This window comes from Myxine glutinosa, unplaced genomic scaffold, assembly GCF_964187855.1.
Source record: "Myxine glutinosa unplaced genomic scaffold, kmMyxGlut1.1 SCAFFOLD_2162, whole genome shotgun sequence".
In the NCBI taxonomy this organism is placed as follows: Eukaryota; Metazoa; Chordata; class Myxini; order Myxiniformes; family Myxinidae; genus Myxine; species Myxine glutinosa.
In genome coordinates, this window is record NW_027618257.1 from 5,001 (window position 1) to 25,483 (window position 20,483).

A 20,483-nucleotide genomic window follows, 5' to 3' on the forward strand; every position below is an offset into this window, starting at 1 on the left:
GTGGTGGTGAGGTGTTTTTATTATGTGTTTTATGGCTGTGAGGTGTTTTAAATTACTTGGTGGTAAGGTGTTTTGAATTATGTGGTGGTGAGGTGTAATCATCCCAAACTTCCAGTCTGCACCTGTTTGTGTGTGTGTGTGTGTGTGTGTGTGCATGTGTGCCAAGGGGTTTTTGTTTGAAAGTTTGTTTTTTGTTTGTTTGCCAAGTTTGAACACCTTTTATGCATGTGCCAAGGGGTTCTTTCTTGAAAAAAAAACATTCAACCTAAATCTTCAACCTAAATTGCCTATAAAAATGTAATATCACAAACACAACAAATACATTTGTGCAAAATAATTGTTTGTTTTATGATTGGTGTAAATCATGACAACACAGCAACTCAGGTACAGTCATTATCCTCAGCTAAAATAAGCCCGTTCCTCAGTAATGACGCTTGGCTCGGCTCGCTGCGCTCGCCTCACCAAGCTAGTATATATATACAGTCATGTGAAAAAGTAAGTACACCCCATGTAAAGTTTTGACTTTTTCAACATATTTCAACATACAGATATTTAATCTTCATTTCAACAATATTGACAGATAAAAGTGATATAATATAACAAATATCATGAAACATTTACATTTTGTAATCCATTGCATAATTTAAGTAAACATAAATGCAAATTTCGCATGTGGAAAAAGTAAGTACACCCCTACATTTATCACTACTTCAAATACCTAAAATTAGAATCAGGTGCACCAGCTCAGGTGCAAATGATTAGAACATCGTTAGAGAGGATCTTGGAGGAACCTGTCTTATTTAAACCTCAGACATTTCGTTTGGTTTGCTCTTTGTTGTTGAAGTGTGCGGCGTCACCATGCCGAGATCAAAAGAGCTCTGAGACCTTCAGAAAGAAGGTTATAGATGCCTACGAGTCTGGGAAGGGATTTAAAAAGATCTCCAAACAATTTGAAATCAATCATTCGACTATCCGGAAGATCAGCTACAAGTGGAGAAGATTCCAAACAACTGCCAACTTGTTCAGGCCAGGCCGCCCAAGCAAGTTCAGCCCGCGAGCAGACCGCAAGATGCTGAAAGAAGTCTCTAAGAACCCCAGAATGTCATCACGGGTCCTACAGGTAGCTCTTGCCACAGTCAATGTCAAAGTGCACGAGTCTACCATTAGAAAGAGGCTGCAGAAATTTGATCTATATGGGAGGTGTGCCAGGAGGAAACCTTTGCTGTCCAGAAAGAACATCAGGGCAAGACTAAAGTTTGCCAATGAACACCGAGGCAAAGACCAGCACTTCTGGAACAATGTGTTCTGGACAGTTGAGTCAAAGGTAGAGCTATTTGGCCACAGTACCAGAAGACATGTTTGGCGAAAACCAAAGATAGCATTTGACCACAAGAACCTGATACCAACTGCAAAGAATGGTGGTGGAAATATTATGGTTTGGGGCAGCTTTGCTGCATCAGGGCCTGGGTAGCTCACCATCATATAATCCACTATGAATTCTTCATTGTACCAGAGGGTGCTTGGGGATAATGTGAGGCCATCTGTCGGAAAGTTGAAGCTCAACCGAAGGTGGACCTTGCAACATGACAATGACCCTAAACATACCACTAAATCCACCAAGGAATGGCTGAAAAGAAAGAAATGGAGGGTTCTGCAATGGCCAAGTCAAAGCCCGGATCTAAATCCCATCGAGATGTGGGGGGATTTGAAACGACCTGTGCATGCAAGAAACCCCTCAAACATCGTACAGCTGAAAGAATTCTGCATGGAGAAGTGGGCAAAAATTTCTCCCAGTCGATGTCAGAGACTGGTAGACAGTTATAAGAAACGCCTACTTGAGGTTGTTTCTGCCAAAGGGGGCAATACCACCTATTCGAGCCAAGGGTGTACTTACTTTTTCCACATGCGAAATTTCCATTTATGTTTATTTAAATTATAAAATGGACTACAAAATGTAAATGTTTCATGATATTTGTTCTATTATATCACCTTTATCTATCAATATTGTTGAAATGAAGATCAAATAGCTGTATGTTGAAATATGTTTAAAAAGTCAAAACTTTACATGGGGTGTACTTACTTTTTCACGTGACTGTATATGTAATGACTGTAAAGGACGGATTTCACGGACGGACGTAAGGATGGACGTAAAGGATTTCACGTGACTGTAAACATCACATGTCAAATTCATGTCATGAATTTGAGAGAATTATAACATTAAAAAGTAGAACCGCACCTCTGCTCGAGAATGATACAATCTCGACGGGAACGGTACTGTTAGAGTTGTAGAGCGCATATATCCGCCAGGCTGAACAGTTTGTATCCCACTGATAGGCCAGATCGGGATTCGGAACTGAACCAAAATCTAATTGGTTTGTTCTTCTCTCACTTCTCAGTTTTGTTAAAAGTCGTCCACAACTTTTTGAAATATCATGCTATATATCGTTTTTTTTGGCCCTATCACTCAATGCTGAAGAATCACTTTTAAAATTCGGGTATCCATATTCAGATCTTCTCCAAAATCGAATCGATTCGTCCTTTTCTCACACACACAACCTGTCCACCAAGTTTCCACCAAGGTGTGGGGTTGGATGTACTGCTAATCCCTTCATTGTTCAATTTACAAGGCCACAAACAAGAAGATAATTTCCAGATTCATAATTATACTGTTTTTTAATCGAAGAGATATAATGATATATGAATATTATGAGTGACAGAGTTTGCCAAACAACATACAGCAGAGAAAAGTGGAAGATAACATTTGAAAGCTCTACTGATGTATTCTGGCCTCCTTAGCCAAAGAAGGAAGGAAATATGGAGAGTGGGTGAAGGAAAGGTTCTTTTTTTTTTCGAAAAAGAAAGAAAGATTTGATTATTTCAAGACTTTGCTATTGTGTTGTATATTGTTTCATCTATCCATGTATTTTGTGTTTTACAGTTCTGGGTGGTGGCAGCCAGTATCTGCTTGTATCCATACTGCTAAAGAAGTGATGGAAAACCTTGTATGTAATTGAAGATGAAGTTCGGATGCCCCCATACTTATTTCGACTTGTATTATTCGCTTTGTTGCGGTGCTTTGCCTGAGGGGAAGTTCAGCACTGATGAAGCAGTCTCTTTGTGAGCATTGCACTCGGTGGTTTGCCATTCCTGCCCCTGTTTCTTGCCTTCCCAACAATCATCAGGGGTGTGAATTTGGAATGTTACCAGGGTACAAACGAAAATTTGCTGATGATAATTGTCAAACGGAATGGAATATTATATTTTTTTCATTTACCTACATGTAAATTACATTTTTGGCAATAGTATATTTAGTACTGGATGTTTTGTAATTGGGTTTTTTAAAAACACTTTATCTTTGTAAATTGTGAACCATATGCAAGTGGAACATTATTAATGTTATTTTAAAGATAAAAGAGCATTGCGCAAAACCTGATGTTTTTGCTTTTACAATTTGAAGGAAGACCGATGTAAACATTATTTGCTTAAATAAATGAATTAATTGGTGAAACGAATGAAAGAGAATGAATATTAAATCGTTTAAAATTTTGCCAGGGAACAATACTATGTGCAGATTTTGTCATTTTACCAAAACATACAGTAGTTCTATTATTAGCTCACCTGGACTTTAGTTTGGTGAACTTATGCGATCGAGCAGTGTGCGTCAGGAAGTCAAAAGAGTGAGTGAGTGAGTGAGTGAGTAAACACTTCAGTCATTATCGCTTTAACCAAACATACAATTTTGATGAAAATTGGCCACAAGCTTCATATCTGATGCATAACAAAGATGGATTAACTGAATCGAAATCTGCGCTCATTAACAGGGTCTATGGGAGGGAGGTATTTTCTCTCCAAAATAGGTATTTGCTCTCTTCTCCGAAACTACACGCACAATGTCAATGAAACTTCACACAACCTTCATCACCCGCGATGGACTAAAGTATGTTCACGGCATTAAAAAAAATCAGGGTCTAAAAGTGATCTTCAGCCCCCCCCCCCGACCCCCCAAATAGGTATATTCATTCTTCTCCGAAACTACACACACAATTTTGATGAAACTTGACACAAACTTCATTACCCGAGTACTAAAGTTTATTCATGACATTTAAAAAAAATCTTTCTTTCTTCTCCGTTTTCTATTTTGTGGGTCATCCACACCTACCCATGGTTCCCTGGTTCTACCGGTAACAATTCTACCAGGGAACCACGGGTAGGTGTGGTTCCCTGCTTTGAGTAATGTACTTTGTTTGTGGAAAAGGTTACACTTCAAAAATAAATTCAGAATGCAAAATTGTTTGATAAGTCCCATTAGCCACTAGCAAAACAGACTGGTTTTGCACGTCTTGCTAAAACAAATGGATGATGCATTGAATGGAATGTAAAGGTGTAATTTGTTATTCACGCTCATAAAAAGAAAAGGAAAAAACGACTTCTATGTTCTGTCAAATCATTCAAAAGGATTTTATTCAGTGTCATCGCTTTGGCACTTCGAGCACTTGCAAATCAAGCGTCAATACTTGACCTTGTAGATTTGTAATTTTAACCATTTAAGTCATCTCAATGTAATATGGAAAATAAAACTGACACAGTAGATTTGAAAATATGCAACAAAGTCGGTAATGCCAGTCTTACAATAAACTGTCTGCCTTTAGAGCCTCCACAATCAATACTTTCAAAGTCATCATAGGAGTTATATCTCACTTTGCAAAGCCTTCAAGTCATCGCGGATCTCCATGGCAATCTCACGAACATCCGCATTTCTGTCTGTCATTAAGGATTCCAAAAACTCATCACACAACAAAGACTTTACATGAGCAGTCAGTGTATTGCTGGTGTCTGGCTCCACGACCAAGGACTGAATCAACCGCAAGACTTGGCGCCGCAGCTCTGCCTCACTCTCATCTTTAAAAAAAAAAGGATAAAACAAAGAAACACACTTTGTGGGTTATACATGGATGCAATATGACGAGGATAATAATACATTTGTTGCATAGGTTTACGACTTAAAATGCAGTGGGCTGGCAGGATGGCCTCTCAGCTGTCTAGTCTGGGTTCAAATCCTGACCCAACTAGAAAGTGACGTCTCAGTGTTTCACAGACAGGGTTATTCATTGATGTGTGTACCCGTCACTTGGATGTTAAACTGGGTGTCCCATCTACCAGCTTTAGTTGGTGGACGTTAAAGATCCCATAGTGTCCTTCATGAAGAGTAGGCGAGCTATCGCCAAATTACAAAGCAGAGGGCACTGCATCAGTGGCACAGCCATGCCCTCACCCAATGATGATACCCTGCAGCCTTGTGCTGCATACAAATTAAGAAGAAGAATTAAAATACATCTGAAAATGGTAAAGGGGTGTTGAAACATTTTTTCAAACTAGATGGTATTCATAGAATACTTACCCTGCGCAGTCAACTTGGTGCGAGCCAACTTTTATGTTTTTGAACGTTTTTTTTTCTTTGATCCAATATGGCTGTCAGACCACGTGAGTGATGACATCATAAATTTATATTCTCTAATATAATTGTTGCATTGATTATGCTCAATAAATTTAAAACTGATCAGACTAAGCGTTGTCCCTGTCGAATTATGACATCATAATTATGCAACCAATGACGTCATCGTTAACAACACCTATTCCCCAAGGGAGTACTTGACAATGAGCCATGTTTCAATTTTTTTCCATGTAGCGGTTTCAGAGATATAAAGGTGCAGCTTTTTTCGATTTTTCAAACATAGCTCCTGTACCACGTGACCTATGATGTCATAATTATCGTTAAAAAATTATACAGGAGGAGCTGCTTATATTCTGAAAATTTCGTGTCCATCGGACTAACAATTGCAGAGGAAATTTTTTTTCATACTGATCACATCAAGCGTTGTACTTGTCGAATTATGACATCATAATGAAGGCACCGATGACACCATCAACATATCTTATTCCCCATGGAGAGTACTTGACAATGAGCCAGATTTCAATTTTTCCATAGAGCGGTTTGAGAGATAGAGGTGTAACGTTTTTCCAAGATGGCGTCCATACCACATGACCTATGATGTCATAATTACGAATAAAAGAAGAATACAGGCGGAGGCACTCCTATGGCAACATTTCGTGTCATTCGGACCAATGGTTGCTGAGAAACGGAATTTTAAAAATGCAGACATGTACGCCACACATACGTTGTTGAGCGAGGGTAACAAGAAAAGTGTAACAAAGTTAGCTAAAAATGGCACTCTTTGACATAACGACGTCAACCGATATGCCTCCGCCCACATTATTACATCATTATACATACTTGTACCAAGTTTGACTTGGATCCCTTCAGCCGTTCTTAAGTTATCATGGTAAAGAAATCATTTTTACTTAACATGACCTTTGACCTCTTGACCCAAAAATCACAGTTCATATTTACATCATGATACATACTTCTACCAAGTTTGATTTAAATCCCTTCAGCTGTTCTAAAGTTATCACATTTTACCTGCCATGAACTCTAGCCTTTGATATTTTGATGCCATAATCCTATCAGTTCATCTTTGCATCATGTATACTTATACCAAGTTCGTTAAAACTCCCATGACTGGTTCACAAGTTGGCCGGTAACAATTTTTACTCTAAAAGACCTCTGACCTCTTGACCCCAAAATCTTATCAGTTCATCTTTGCATCATAATACATACTTGTACCAACGTTGGTCAAAATCCCATCACTGGTTCACAAGTTTTTGTGGCAACAGGATTTTTACCCACCATGACCTCTGACCTTTGACCCCAAAATCTAATCAGTTCATCTTTACCTTGTTATAGATACCTGCACCACGATTGACTTAGATCCCTTCAGCCATTCTTAAGTTATCGTGGTAACGAAAACCTATTTTCGTTACCACGAAATAATAGTTTTTTCGTTTGCGACAGACGAATGGACAGACAGCCGGACGGACAACCCGAAACCATAATGCCTCTGGCATCTTCCTCGGCGGAGGCATAAAAAATGTTTTTTGTTTTTTTTTGCTTAGAAATCAGTTAATATACAGGTAGTAGCCAAAAAATGGAAACACCTGGATAAATGAGGGACAACAAGCTACGGCTTCCACACAGGTGTGTCTCGTGTGTCAATTAAACAAATACCATCCCAGCATCCCAATGACTATCCCAGTGATGTCAATACCTTATGTGGTTAATGCACTAATTCTTTGCAGCCCTTTAGCTTTGAGACAGACATTTTGAACACAACTACCTTACAGGAATGATAATAACAGGAATAATAAAGAGGCCTTAAACAAAATAGAAAAAGAAAAAAACGTACTTTGGAGAAGCCAGCACAACAAGTTTGCAACACCATTTTTCTCCGCAAGATATTTCAAGCCGTTACAGTTGATGGTCACATTGTACAACGTCATCAGTATAAGTCTGCAAGAAAAAAAATCAAATTTTACTTTGTTAAATTAGATATGGATCACAATAATGCGAAGTTAAAACATTTTAAGTATTTATGATGTAAAGTGAACATGTGGAGTAGGTTTTGCTGTGTTTGTAAGGTGGAGGGAGAGTTACTGAAAACACAAGAGGATTAACATCAGTACGACCGACTCCAATGTGAAAAATCTCCAAAGCAGAGCTCAAATGGATTCATCCCATTACGTTTTTAACTTGATACATTGCCCAACTCCCATCTGCATCAGCAGTTGCAGGAACACGTCCAGAACTACTTTTCCAGCAGGGGTGGAGGCCAAGTACTCTCTGCCACAACCTGCAGCTGCTACATCTGGAAAAAAAACAAAGTGCAGCATGACATTGACTTATTTGTGCAGAGTTACTTTGTGTGAACACCTGTGTTATTAAAAAATTGATATGGGACGAGACTGCACATTAGGGTGTTCCTAAAACATCAATGTTGGAAAATGCTAACCTCCAACCCACCATTCGGTTCCATTAGCTTCAAAATTTAGTATTTTTTTTTAAATCGAATAATATTTGGAACTTGCACACACAACACAATCGAAGTTTTCCTCATAAATGTCCTCTATACGAGCTATATGTCCTTTTTCTTTATATGTTCTGATAGTCATGTCCATTGTGCATGGAATTATGACTAAACCATATTACAAGTTAACTAGTAAAATGTTCAAGACGTGTGTAGTAAATAAAATGTCTTTACAACAAGAATGACATTTCCTTTCACGCATGTGAGCATTGAAATTGTTAGCAAACGCCAGGATGCATGAAATACCACTTTGTACATCTTATAGTCAGGTTCACTTTGTTTTTTCGTTCAAAATTTTTGGAGATGAGCAAAACTATGCATTTTTTTGAATATTCAGAGCATGAGGAATCCAAAAATTAATGTTTACATTTGCGTAGACACCTTTGCGAAAATGACACTCAGGACAGTGATGAAGATCTGTAAAAGCATATTCCTGCACGGTATAGACCGAGTCGATCCTGTGTATAGGACTTATAGTTCAATCTGATACTAACAAGGCTGCTTTCTTGCTTTATAAACCCATACCTATAACTTCAAAGGACTTGCAATATCATGTATTATGTAATACAGTTATATCACAAATATAAAGACAATGGTTTTCAATTACCTTTGTTTGTTGCTTTTATATAATCCTGAGCACTATTTTGAGGCCTTTATTAGATTCCTTGACCCAGAAAACATAGGATTAGCATATTTAATTAAGTTTCTCGGTTGACTAGAAGCCGAGATAGCCCAAAATATGTATTTTATGGCGGCCATTTTGAAAATCCAAAATCTGTGTCTGTGCAAATGCCAAAATTGATTTTCGGATTCTCCATGCTCTGATGATTCCAAAAATGTACAGGTTTGCTAATCTCCCAAAATTTTGAATGAAATTATATTTGTTAACATAGTGAACCTGACTATTATTATATCTTATTATAATTATAGAGCAAACGTATATGGTTATGTCGTTATGTTTATATGCGACGTAAAACGTCTTCTTCTTCTTCAAATAAAATTAACACCCTCTTCATTAACCCTCTTAATTACATTAAGACTGCCGAGACCCTTCGGACCTTTGACGACCCTTTAATTCCCCCAAGACCACCAAGACCCCTGAAGACCCAAAATACCCCAAAGACAACAAAGACCCAAAACACCCCAAAGACCCAGAAGACCAAAAGACCCCAAAAACCCAAAACACCCCAAACACTCAAAACACCCCAAAGACCCAAAACACCCCGAAGACCCAAAACATCCCAAAGGCCCAAAAACACCCCGAAGACCCAAAAGACCCCGGTGACTCAAAAGACCCAAAACACCCCGAAGACCCAAAAAACACGAAGACCCAAAACAACCCGAAGACCCAAAACACCCCGAAGACCCAAAACACCCCAAAGACCCAAAACACCCCGAAGACCCAAAACATCCCGAAGACCCAAAAACACCCCAAAGACCCAAAACACCCCAAAGACCCAAAACACCCCAAAGACCCAAAACACCTTGAAGACCCCAAAGACCCAAAATAACCTTAAAGGCCCAGAGGATCCAAAAGACCCTGAAGACCCAAATGTTACCGAAGACGTAGAAGACCCAAAATACCCCTAAGACCCAAATACCCAAAGACCCTTCAGAACCAAAATCCCCTGAAGACACCGAAGACCCAAAACACCCTGAAGACCCCAAACACCCCAAAATACCCTTAAAATCCCAGTGGATCCCAAATACTTCTGAAGACCCAAATGGCGCCGAAGACCTAGAAGACCCAAAATACCTCAAAGACCTGGAAGACCCAAAAATACCCTTAAGACCCAAAATCCCCTGAAGACACCGAAGACCCAAAGACCAAAAAGACCCGAAGACCCAAAATACCCCCACAGACCCTTAAAGACCCAGAGGAACCAAAAGACCCTTAAGACACAAAACACCCTGAAGACCCAAAACACCCTGAAGACCCAAAACACCCTGAAGACCCAAAACACCCCAAAGAACAAAAAAGACCCCAAAGACCCAAAAATACCCCGAAGACCCAAAACACCCCAAAGACCCAAAAAACCTAAAAGACCCCATAGACCCACAAGACCCGAATACCACAAGGACCCAGAAGATCCTGAAGACCAAATAGACCCTAAATACCCAAAGACCCAAAATACCCTGTAAACTGTTAAAGACACAAAAGACCATGAAGACATAGAAGTCCCCAAAGACAGAAAAGTCATTGAAAAGCCAATTGACCCCAAACACCCAAAGACCTAAAATACACTGAAGACTCTTAAATACCCAAAAGACCCCAAAAAGCCAAAAGACACTGAAGACCCCAAATTCCCCAAAGACCCCAAAGACCCAAAATACTGAAAAGACCACAAGACCCAAAATACCCCAAAGATCCAAAATACACCAAATACCATTAAAGACCCAAAAGACCACAAAGATGCAAAAGACCCCCCAAAGACCCTTAAATACCCAAAAGACCATGAACACCCAAAAGACCCTGAAGACCCCCCCCAAAAAAACAAAGACCCTTAAATATCCAGAAAACCCAAAATACCCCAAATATCCAAATGACCCCAAAGACCCTTAAATATCCAGAAGACCCAAAATACCCCAAAGACCGCAAGACCCTTAAAGACCCAAAAGACAACAAAAACCCAAAACACTGAAAAGACCCCAAGAACCTTAAAAACCCATAAATACCCCCAAAGACCCTGAAGATCCAAAGACCCTCAAATACCCAGAAGACCCCCAAAAAACATGAAAACTAAAAATACCCTGAAGATCCAAAAGACCCAGAAGACCCTTAAATACCTAAAGCACCCAAAATATCTCAAAGACCCAGAAGACTGAAAAGACCCAAAAACCCAAAAGGCCCCAGAGAGCCAAAATATCCCAAAGACCCCCCCCCCCCCAAAAAAAATCGAAAAGACCCAGAAGACAAAAAAAGTCCCTGAAAACCCCAAATACCCTGAAGACCCTTAATTACCCCACAGAACCAAACAATCAAAAAGATCCTTAAAGACCCTGAGAACCCAGTGGAACCCAAGGACCCAAAATACCCCAAATACCTAGATGACTGAAAAGACCCAAGGACCCCAAAGAGGTAGAGGACCCAAAGGACTCAAATGACCTAAAAGACCCCGAAGACCCAAATGAACCAGATGATCACAAGAATGCAAACGAGCTTGAGCACCCAAAAGACCCTTAGGACTCTGAAGACCCAAAAGAAGAGTAATTATGTCTCTTACATTGGAATTGTAGACGGTGGCTTGAAAACCGAGCCTCAAGGTCGGTGTACGGAAGCGGTTTTTTTTTTATTACAATAAATACACGGCGTATGGAGGTGAAATTCGCCGAACGTGACGTGCAAAGTGCGCAGAGTAAAACGAGTATTAATTTACGTCTGCAGGATGTCTAATAAATAAAGATGATATTAGCATCCCTGGCATTAGTCCCAGACTTCGGCATGCTCACGCTGCTGTACCGTCAAAAACTGTTCCAACCCGTCATTTTTGACGGACTTTATACTCATGTTATATATGACACATAAGTGTGCTATCAAATTGGAACACATTTGTTGTCGAACTTTCAGAATGTTGAGAAAATTTACAGGGTTTGAGAACGAAAGTGCTATATTTGAAAACTTTGACAATATTATTGGCCAAAGAGACATCAAAATACCGATAACCACAATTTACATTCATTTATAATTATCCTATCCACTTGTTATAATTATCCTGTCCACCAGGTTATTGTGACCTGGTTCGCATGATGGCTCCAGCCTTCGTTGGTGCTGAGAACACATGTCGATGGTCCTCAATGACATGCAGAAGGAACTGCTTTTGTTCCTCGTTTTGTTATAGAAGCGTTGAACTCTTGAATACGTGCAATGCCATGCTCTGCGAAGTCGTTGACCACCTTCACTGACCGAGCAACCATCTGACTCCTACGGTATACACTACCAGTCAAAAGTTTTAGAACACCTCAATTTTTCCAGTTTTTATTGAAATTTATGCAGTTTAATGTCTCCATGTACTATGAATTAAGCATATAACAAATAAACAATTGGAGATCAAAAAAGAAATCATACAATCATTTTGTTTAACAAAATTGAATTTAAATTTTTGACTCAGCAAAGTCGCCAACTTTTGCAGATATAACCGCCGAACACACTCGTGGCATTATTTCTACAATGGAAATCAAATATTGTTCGGGAAGTTCTTCCCAACACTGTTGCAGAAGTTCCCACAAATGTGTTGCACTTGTAGGTTGCTTTGCTTTCACCCTTCTGTCCAGTTCATCCCAAACCAGCTCGATGGGGTTTAAGTCTGGAGACTGTGCTTGCCATTCCATGATTTGAAGCAGAAGTCTTGTTCTTTTACTCGAAGGTAGTTTTGACATAGCCTGGAGGTGTGTTTAGGGTCATTATCTTGCTGTAGGATGAACTCCTGACCAACAAGGTGTACACCAGAGGGTATTGCATGACGCTGCAAAATGCTGTGGTAGCCCTTTTGGTTCAGGGTGCCAATCACTCTGTGCAAGTCGCCGACTCTGGATCCAGCAAAAAAGCCCCTAGCCCATCACGCTTCCTCCTCCATGGTTGACAGTTGGTGTCACACACTGAGGAACCATCCTTTCACCTACTCGACGGCCTACAAAAACCCTGCGTGATGAACCAAAGATTTCAAATTTTGATACATCGGTCCATAGACCTTCTTCCAGTCTTCAGTAGTCCACTGGCAGTGCTTCATGGCCCAGGCGAGCCTCTTTTTCTAATTTTGCCATCTTAGCAATGGCTTTCTTACTGCCACTCGACCTGTCAAACTGAAGCTCGAAGTCTCCTCTTCACAGTTGAAACTGAGACTTGCTTACTTCGACCAGTGTTAAGCTGTGCTTGAAGCTGTTGTCCTGTGAGCCGCCTATCACGCAAGCTGTTGACTCTCAGAAAGTTGTCTTCTGATTCTGTTGTGGCTTTGGGTCTGCCAGACCTCTTCCTGTCAGAGTTTCCTCCAGTTTCCAAGTGCCTTTTGATGGTGTAGGAAACTGTACTCACTGACACCTTCTTTGCAATTTATCTAAAGGAAAGACCTACACTTTTAAGGGTTAAAATGGTCTGTCTGTCTTCCATTGTTAATTGCCTTTTTTTCACCATTATGATAGCAATATTCTACTTCCTGCAGTGCAATATTGTCCAAATAATGCTTCAGAGGGTGTAATAACAGTGTGTTCCAATACTGCTTTTATACAGACAGGGGGTTTGTAATCAAGTAATCAGCAGAGGTTGGGACACCTGTCGGAATTGTTTGCATCAACTTTCAAGGCTTAATTTACTGACATTGCTGCAGAACAGCTGTAAGTTGTTAACCCATTATATTACTTGTTCTCTGAAGAAGGCCTTTTTTACAATATAACTGTGCAAATTACATTATTTCCCCGTTTTTGCTAACCTAAACTTTTGTTTTAACCTCGAGCAGTTTACTGCTTACCTTTGTACCATTTCAGGTTATTCACTGGACTTGAATTGCTTAAATTTCCATAAAAACTGGAAAAACTGAGGTGTTCTAAAACTTTTTACTGGTAGTGTACGTCCTGGTTTCACCCTTCACTGGGGTTGTGCTCCAAGAACCCCTCGGGCAGGTCGAGAATCTTGAAAAACCGCAGCATTGATTTTGTGACAAAGTCATGCAACCCCTTAGTCTCTGGCTCAACAAGCGGCAGGATGGATTTCGGAGGCTCCTCAGAGCCGCCCTTCTCCTTGAGGGCCACAACCATCATTCTCTTCTCCACCGACACCTCCTCGTCAAAGCAACTAAAGCCTACTAGAAGTTGGAAAGATACTACAGATGGCGGTGATATAGATGGAGACTGTGATACAAACTGAATTCCAAGACTTTAATGTGTCATAAGAGTCATAAATAGCTTTGCTCTTCTTAGAAAACTGACTACAGGTAAACGGCAAAACTTTATCTCATAACGTTTGAATGACACTGATCCACTCTATCGGGTAAAACTTCAAACGGGTTGTGCAAGTCCTAAACATTGTTCGAGCACAGAGAGTGAAGAGGGTGCAAAACCAGAAAGGAGGTGGTAGATAGCAGAGAGACAACCGACCTGTCTGTGATGTGAAACTGATAGGTCAAGAGACTTAGTTTCTTTCAAGGCCTTGTTGTTCCCCGCCAGACATGGTGGGCATTAAAATGTACTCTGTGCGACCGACCAATCATTTGTCCAAGTACTTTTGTGTATACAATACCAGCAGGAGTACCCTGCGTTTCCGGGTGAGGGGGTGGGGGGAGGCTGGAGAGGAAGAGTTGAGGAAAGGAGTGGGGTGAGTGGAAGGGATGGGAGGAGGGGATGAGAGAGGGAGGGGAAAGATATACCACATATACATATTTTGAGGGGGGGTGGGGGGGTGGGGGGGGAGCTTTGATAGGCTCCTCCGTTTTGGGGGAGCGGGGAAGGGAAGGAGGAAAATGTTTTACCCGTGCAAAGAGTGCTTTACCCTCAGAGTTGCCCGGGTAAAAAAGGAAATTGTAATACCCTCTGCCACGGTACACATTTACATCGAAATTTACGCCCCTCTCCCGGTCCCCCACACCGCCACATAAGGCCGCGGCCACATAGCCTATGTTACCCCCGAGACAAAGTTGTATTTGTATTTGTACCCGGAGTAAAGTTTTTAAGTATTTATAGCTGGAGTACCTGGCGTTGCTCAAGCGAAAAATAAACATTAAGATATTTGAAATGAGGGAAAATAGAATGGAAAAGCAATTACATCCAAATCAGAATCCACCACAAATGTCAAATCATAATTTTACCTTTTTGTTGAATATATGCTGCTGAATGTGCCGTTTATCACGTTTCTGAGTCATGTATGATGACGTCAGGAAGAAGAAGAAGAAGCCTTACCACCAACGTCGACCGTTTCCGGAATTGTTTTATTACTTGTGTTCAAATGTCTGGTAATTGTTTTGTATTTATTTATTAGAATGTGTACTTGTATAATGTATATAACTGTCATTCATTTAAAAAGACTTAGGCACTATTGAGCGATTTTTTTTTGTTAACTCCAAAAAACCGATCTTTTTATTTTTCAACAATTTTTTTTGGCCTAAAACACCCCCAGGCACTCACTGATGAACCTCTGAAAGTTGGACGAAAATCCGTTCAGCCATCTCTGAGAAAAATGGTGACAGACAGACACACACACAGACAGACATCTCTCTTATATAGTAGACCAGCAGAAGTACCTGGCGTTGCCTGGTGGGGGAGGGGAGGAGGGAGGGGGAGAAGGGGGAGGGGAGGGGGAGAAGGGGGAGGGGAGGGGGGAAGGGGAGAAGGGGAGGGGAAGATGGGGGGAAGGGTGGAAGGGGGGGAGAAGGTGGGGGAGGAAGGAAAGGGGGAGGGATGGGGGGGGAGAGGGGGAAGGGGGGAGAGGAGGAAGGGGGGAGAGAGAGGAGGAAGGGAGGAGGGAGGGGGAGAGAGGGGGTAGGGGAGGAAGGGGAGGAGAGGGGGGGAGGGAGGAGAGGAACGGGGTTCATATATATATGCTGGTGGGTGAATGGGGTGAATGTGGCATTCATCACGTTTCTGACTTAAGTGTGATGCAGTTCAGGAAGAAGAAGAAGCTGTACAACCAACTTCGTACACTTCCGGAATTGTTTGATTTATTTGTATTAAAATGTCTGGTGATTGTTTTGTATTTAATTATGCGAATGTGTACTTGTATGTAACTGTCATTAATTTAAAAAGGCTTAGGCACTATCAAGCTTTTTTTTTTTTAACTCCAAAAAAACCGATCTTTTTTTTTCAAATTTTTATTTTTTGCCTAAAACACTCCCAGGCACTCACTGATGAACCTCTGAAAGTTTGACGAAGATCCGTTCAGCCATCTCTGAGAAAAATGGTGTCACACAGACAGACACACACACAGACAGACGTCTCTCTTATATGGTAGATAGATAGCAGAAGTGCCCGGCGTTGCCAGGCGGGGAGGGGTGTGGCGGGGACGGGGGAAAGGGAGGGGGGAGGTGGAGGAAAGGGGGGAGGGGGATGGTGTGAGAGGAGGGGCGGTGGGAGGGAGGAGGAGAAGGGGATGGAAGATGGGAGAGGGGGGGGGGGGGAAGGGGAGGGGGGAGGCAGGAGAGGAAGGGGGTTCATATATATGCTGGTGGTTGAATGGGGTGAATGTGGCGTTCATCACGTTTCTGAGGTGTGTGATGCCGATAAGGAAGAAGAAGAAGCCGTACTCCCAACTTTGTACACTTCCGGAATTGTTTGATTTATTTGTATTCAAATGTCTGGTGATTGTTTTTTATTTATTTATGCGAATGTGTATTTGTATATAACTGTCATTAATTTTAAAAGGCTTAGGCACTATCGAGCGATTTAAAAAAAAAAAAAAAAAAAAAAAGCGATCTTTTTTTTTCATTTTTCCCTTTTTTGGCTGAAAACACTCCCAGGCACTCACTGATGAACCTCTGAAAGTTTGACGAAGATCCGTTCAGCCATCTCTGAGAAAAATGGCGACACAGACACACAGACAGACATCTCTCTTATATAGAAGATTTCAAAAACCGTTGAACATTTAGCTTTCATATTGCAGATATCTATTTTTCATGACATTATCTCAATGTGATTAGATCATGGCTGTAATTGCTTGAATTCTGTTGCCATAGTAACCATCTCGGTAATTTGCTTTTGTACGATATTTGTGAGGTTCTTCTTACCTTGTTTCTTGTTAAATAGGCATTGTGTGTTTGCGTCTATGCGTCAACCACCCAAAAGGCAGGTGACTTAGATTATTATCAGCTCCTTGATTTATATGGCATCAAGCTGAATAATGTGTGAAACGAGAGAGGGGAGAGAGCAGTATTTTGTCAAGCTGCAGATGAGGGCCTTGTACTGTAGGTGGATAAAAGCTCAGGTGTGTCAAGGAATAGTGTAGGCTGGTATGTCATTTCGTGTTTTTTTTTTGTTAAAAGCAAAATTCCACTTGATTCCTTGTCTTTGGGGTGTCACATGTTCGAAAAAATAGGTTGTTAATTTTTTAAAACGGATTAAGGGTGTCAAATCCAAGATGGCCGCCAAAATATATAAATTCCATTAAAACTGGTATTCTGAACACAGTATGAGGTCCAAATTAATGATAATACCCATAATTTCAATACCAAGGAGTTCAAAATCAAAATCAAAATCCAAGATGGCCGCCACTTCTTAAATAACCACAGTACAAAAACTTAATGTTCTTGATAACACAAATTGTGAATGATGAAATAGGTCCATTTTGGTGGTAATGCCCACATAAGTAATGCTAGGCCGTTGGGGAAACATGTTACTGATTCGTTGAAATCGGTGGATGCCAGCCATAGTGAGAAATAGTGAGAAAATCCAATATGGCTACCACTGTTTTACACAAAGGTCCACATTGCTATAACAATGATAGCGTAATGTAATTTCCTGTTTGACCATATTTAAATATTCCTGTGTCACAATCATCCGTTTTACCTTACAAGTCCTCGTGTTCATCTCCCACAATGTTCTGAGCTGATTGTTCATTGTTGCTACAGCCGTAGTTCAAACAGCTACAGACCTCTGTGCATGGGAGTTTATTGCTGCGGCAACTACAGGAGTTTCCTTTGCATCCTGATTTGCAGCCACATTTTACCAGCTTAGTCACGGCCTCTGGTGCTGGAGGGTTCAAACACATCACCGGAAGAAATCTATTTTCCTCTGACTTCCATCCGTAGTCAGTGGGAGAAGGAAGGGACGGTTGACTTTCGCATGCCTGCATCCATATCATTGCAATATAATGTGCTCGCAGAATGTGTGGTGTCAATGATCCAGAGGTTGGAGGCAGACTCTCTCCCTCGGCCTGTCGATTTGAGTACAAGAACCATCGTAGTGCATTTACTTTGGTGTGTGTTTTGGATCTGTACAACAAGCAAACGAACCTTTCCAGTTGGTCAATTGCGTTTGGAGAGGGTGTAGCAGCAGATTTGCCAAGTGAAGCAAGTGAATCCAGTATCATATCATCGCAGGACATGAACACCTTCATACACCAGTCCTTTGTCCTGCCGGCGAACCTGCCACACATATCTGATCCTGTGAAAGAATGAAACCCGAGAATAGCTGAGGCGCGGTTAACTCCTAACTTTTCAAAGATAGGTTTGACTGCAATTTTCCTATTCAGTTTTCCTTTTCCGGTAAGGAAATATGTCTCAGCAGGTAGCTGTGGATACATGTGGATCATCAGCAAGAAGACATCGGTATCTGGAGAGTCTATTACAAGTTCTACATCGCCGTTAACTGTTAGGGCATGGAGCAAGAGTAACGTATCCGCTTCTTCATGACCGTGTTTTACCAATTCATCAGGCACACTTACATTGCCTTTTGTCTCAGTGCCGAAGGTTACCATGAACTTCTTCAATTTGTTGGCAGAGCTGTTGCTGTGATCCAGAGTCTTTGCAGCTAAATACTCTACAAGTTCTGCCTTGGTTTTGACACTTGAAAGGAAGTCCTTCAAGGAAATATTCTGGATCAGTGTACTATCTTGGATGTGATAGTAGGTCGAGTTTCCCTTTGTTCTCTTTTTTCTCATTTGCTCTTTCAGAGAACTTTCGACGTATCTGTCAAATACCAGTCTTACTTCGTCGTAGTTAGCTGCAATCCTGATAAGCTTTTCAAGAAATGACATGGCAAAATCACTGCATGTTTTCATTTTGTCTGTCTTGGAGATGGAGTTAACGAGGGCCATGCCATCTATGACTACAACTTTAAATTTCTCAGACACGTCGGACATGTCAGTTGAAGCTTCTTGCTCAGGCTGCGCTTCTTGTACTTCAGGCGCCTCGGCTTGGGGTGGTACTTCAGTTTGGGAGTTTTCACTCAATACTTGGTCGCCAGAAACACTCGGTATGGCATTAGCTGGATCGCTTGTGGCTTCTGTTGGGCTAGGTTGCTCCTTGGTAACTAGCGCTTCAAGATGATGAAGGACCTTAGCCTTGTCATATGCTAGGAGAAGTGACCCATCCGAAGCGAAAAGGGCACGTGGAACAATTCCAAATTCATACTTCCCAATACAGTCCTTTAGATCAAGGTCTGGACGGCTTCTTGATGCTACTATAAACCTCTGTAGGAGTCCTCGTTCTTCTTTGACTTTAATGAGTTTGTCACCTGCTTTCACTTTCTTCACTGTGTTGGCACTTTTGAAAGTGCCTATGTTCTTTCTCTTCATTGGATCCCACACTGAAAGTTTTCCTTCTGTAAGGCGTTCTTTGACAAATGTCTGGAACAACTGTTGTCTGATGGCATCGCGGTCTACTATGTCCTTTGTTACCTTTTCATCAATTACTTTCTTGGTAAGAAGGTTACACAGGTCACTCTCATCGGTTACGAATGGGTCTCCATGAACAACAAATACCTCTGTCAATCTAGCGGAATTTCTCATTACTCGGGTGGACTTTCCTCCTGTGATCTCGTGGTGTTGGTCTCTGGTATCAGCACCTTCCATGCCATATTCTCTTTGAAACTCCTCTACTAGATTAGACAAGTCAGGTGCAATCAGGAAGAAACGGTCTAGAGTTCTCTCAATTTGGGTTATTCCAGTAATGCCTCCAATGACCTTGAGTTTGTGGTTCTCCTGCTCAATTCCGTGATCTGGACCTATTGAAGTGAATGCAGCAATCCCCTTCGTCACACAGAAATTTCCTTTCAGGAGTTCTGCCCAGACATCTGGAAAAACTTGTTCTGTTTGCTGCATTGTTGACAGGTACAAAGGGAGCAAACGTGCGTAGTTCAGGTGGTCGTGAGCAAAGAAGTACTTGATAAGAGCTTCAGTGCTTTCCATATGCAGCAGCAGGTCCCGTTGTCTGGTAGCTCTAATATACTGAAGGATAGTTTCAAACTGCCTCAAGTAGTTACGGATGTAGTGTTGAATTGGTGCTGGATTGCTTTCAAACTGTCCCAACTTTGTGAGGATATCTCTAGATTCGAACATGGTCATGGTTTCTCTGACGGCATCTCTGAGGTTTTGACTGTTGCCTGTGTTCATGCTGATATCTTTCTGATATGCTTTTTCCAAATCAATGGACGCTTCAGTTAGGAACACTTTCTCTTCTGGTGCTTTTGTTAGGAACCTGTCAAAGTAGAGATGGTATAGAGCAAGCAATGTTACAGTATGTGCTTCTAGGGACCTGTAGAGATGTTTTCCATTTAGGATTTGCGTTACGGTTGTTGGAGAATATAGTCCAGCTTCGACCCAAGCCTGGTCAATGCCGCTTCCTTCTGCCATATTGAAATTGAATTTGAATTTGACTGCCATATTGAAATTAATTGTTTTTGAACTCCTTGGTATTGAAATTATGGGTATTATCATTAATTTGGACCTCATACTGTGTTCAGAATACCAGTTTTAATGGAATTTATATATTTTGGCGGCCATCTTGGATTTGACACCCTTAATCCGTTTAAAAAAATTAACAACTTATTTTTTCGAACATGTGACACCCCAAAGACAAGGAATCAAGT

At 41.1% G+C, this 20,483-nt stretch overlaps 1 protein-coding gene and 1 long non-coding RNA gene across 2 annotated transcripts in view; one reads left to right on the forward strand and one right to left on the reverse strand.

Moving 5' to 3' along the window:
• Window positions 1–2,938: 2,938 nt before the first annotated feature.
• On the forward strand, window positions 2,939–4,473 carry LOC144889274 (uncharacterized). The gene is made up of 2 exons (XR_013621677.1): window positions 2,939–4,144; window positions 4,212–4,473. It is a non-coding gene; the product is annotated as an uncharacterized LOC144889274 (long non-coding RNA).
• Window positions 4,474–4,546: 73 nt separating this feature from the next.
• LOC137413326 (heat shock factor 2-binding protein-like) overlaps window positions 4,547–20,483 on the reverse strand; it is a gene marked incomplete at its 5' end in the record, with an annotated part of 48,910 nt that continues 32,973 nt past the window's right edge. Inside the window, 3 exons of the mRNA XM_078769348.1 lie at window positions 4,547–4,899; window positions 7,302–7,405; window positions 7,637–7,760. Coding sequence (XP_078625474.1) covers window positions 4,688–4,899; window positions 7,302–7,405; window positions 7,637–7,760 — 440 coding nt within the window. The remainder of the gene's footprint in view (window positions 4,900–7,301; window positions 7,406–7,636; window positions 7,761–20,483) is intronic.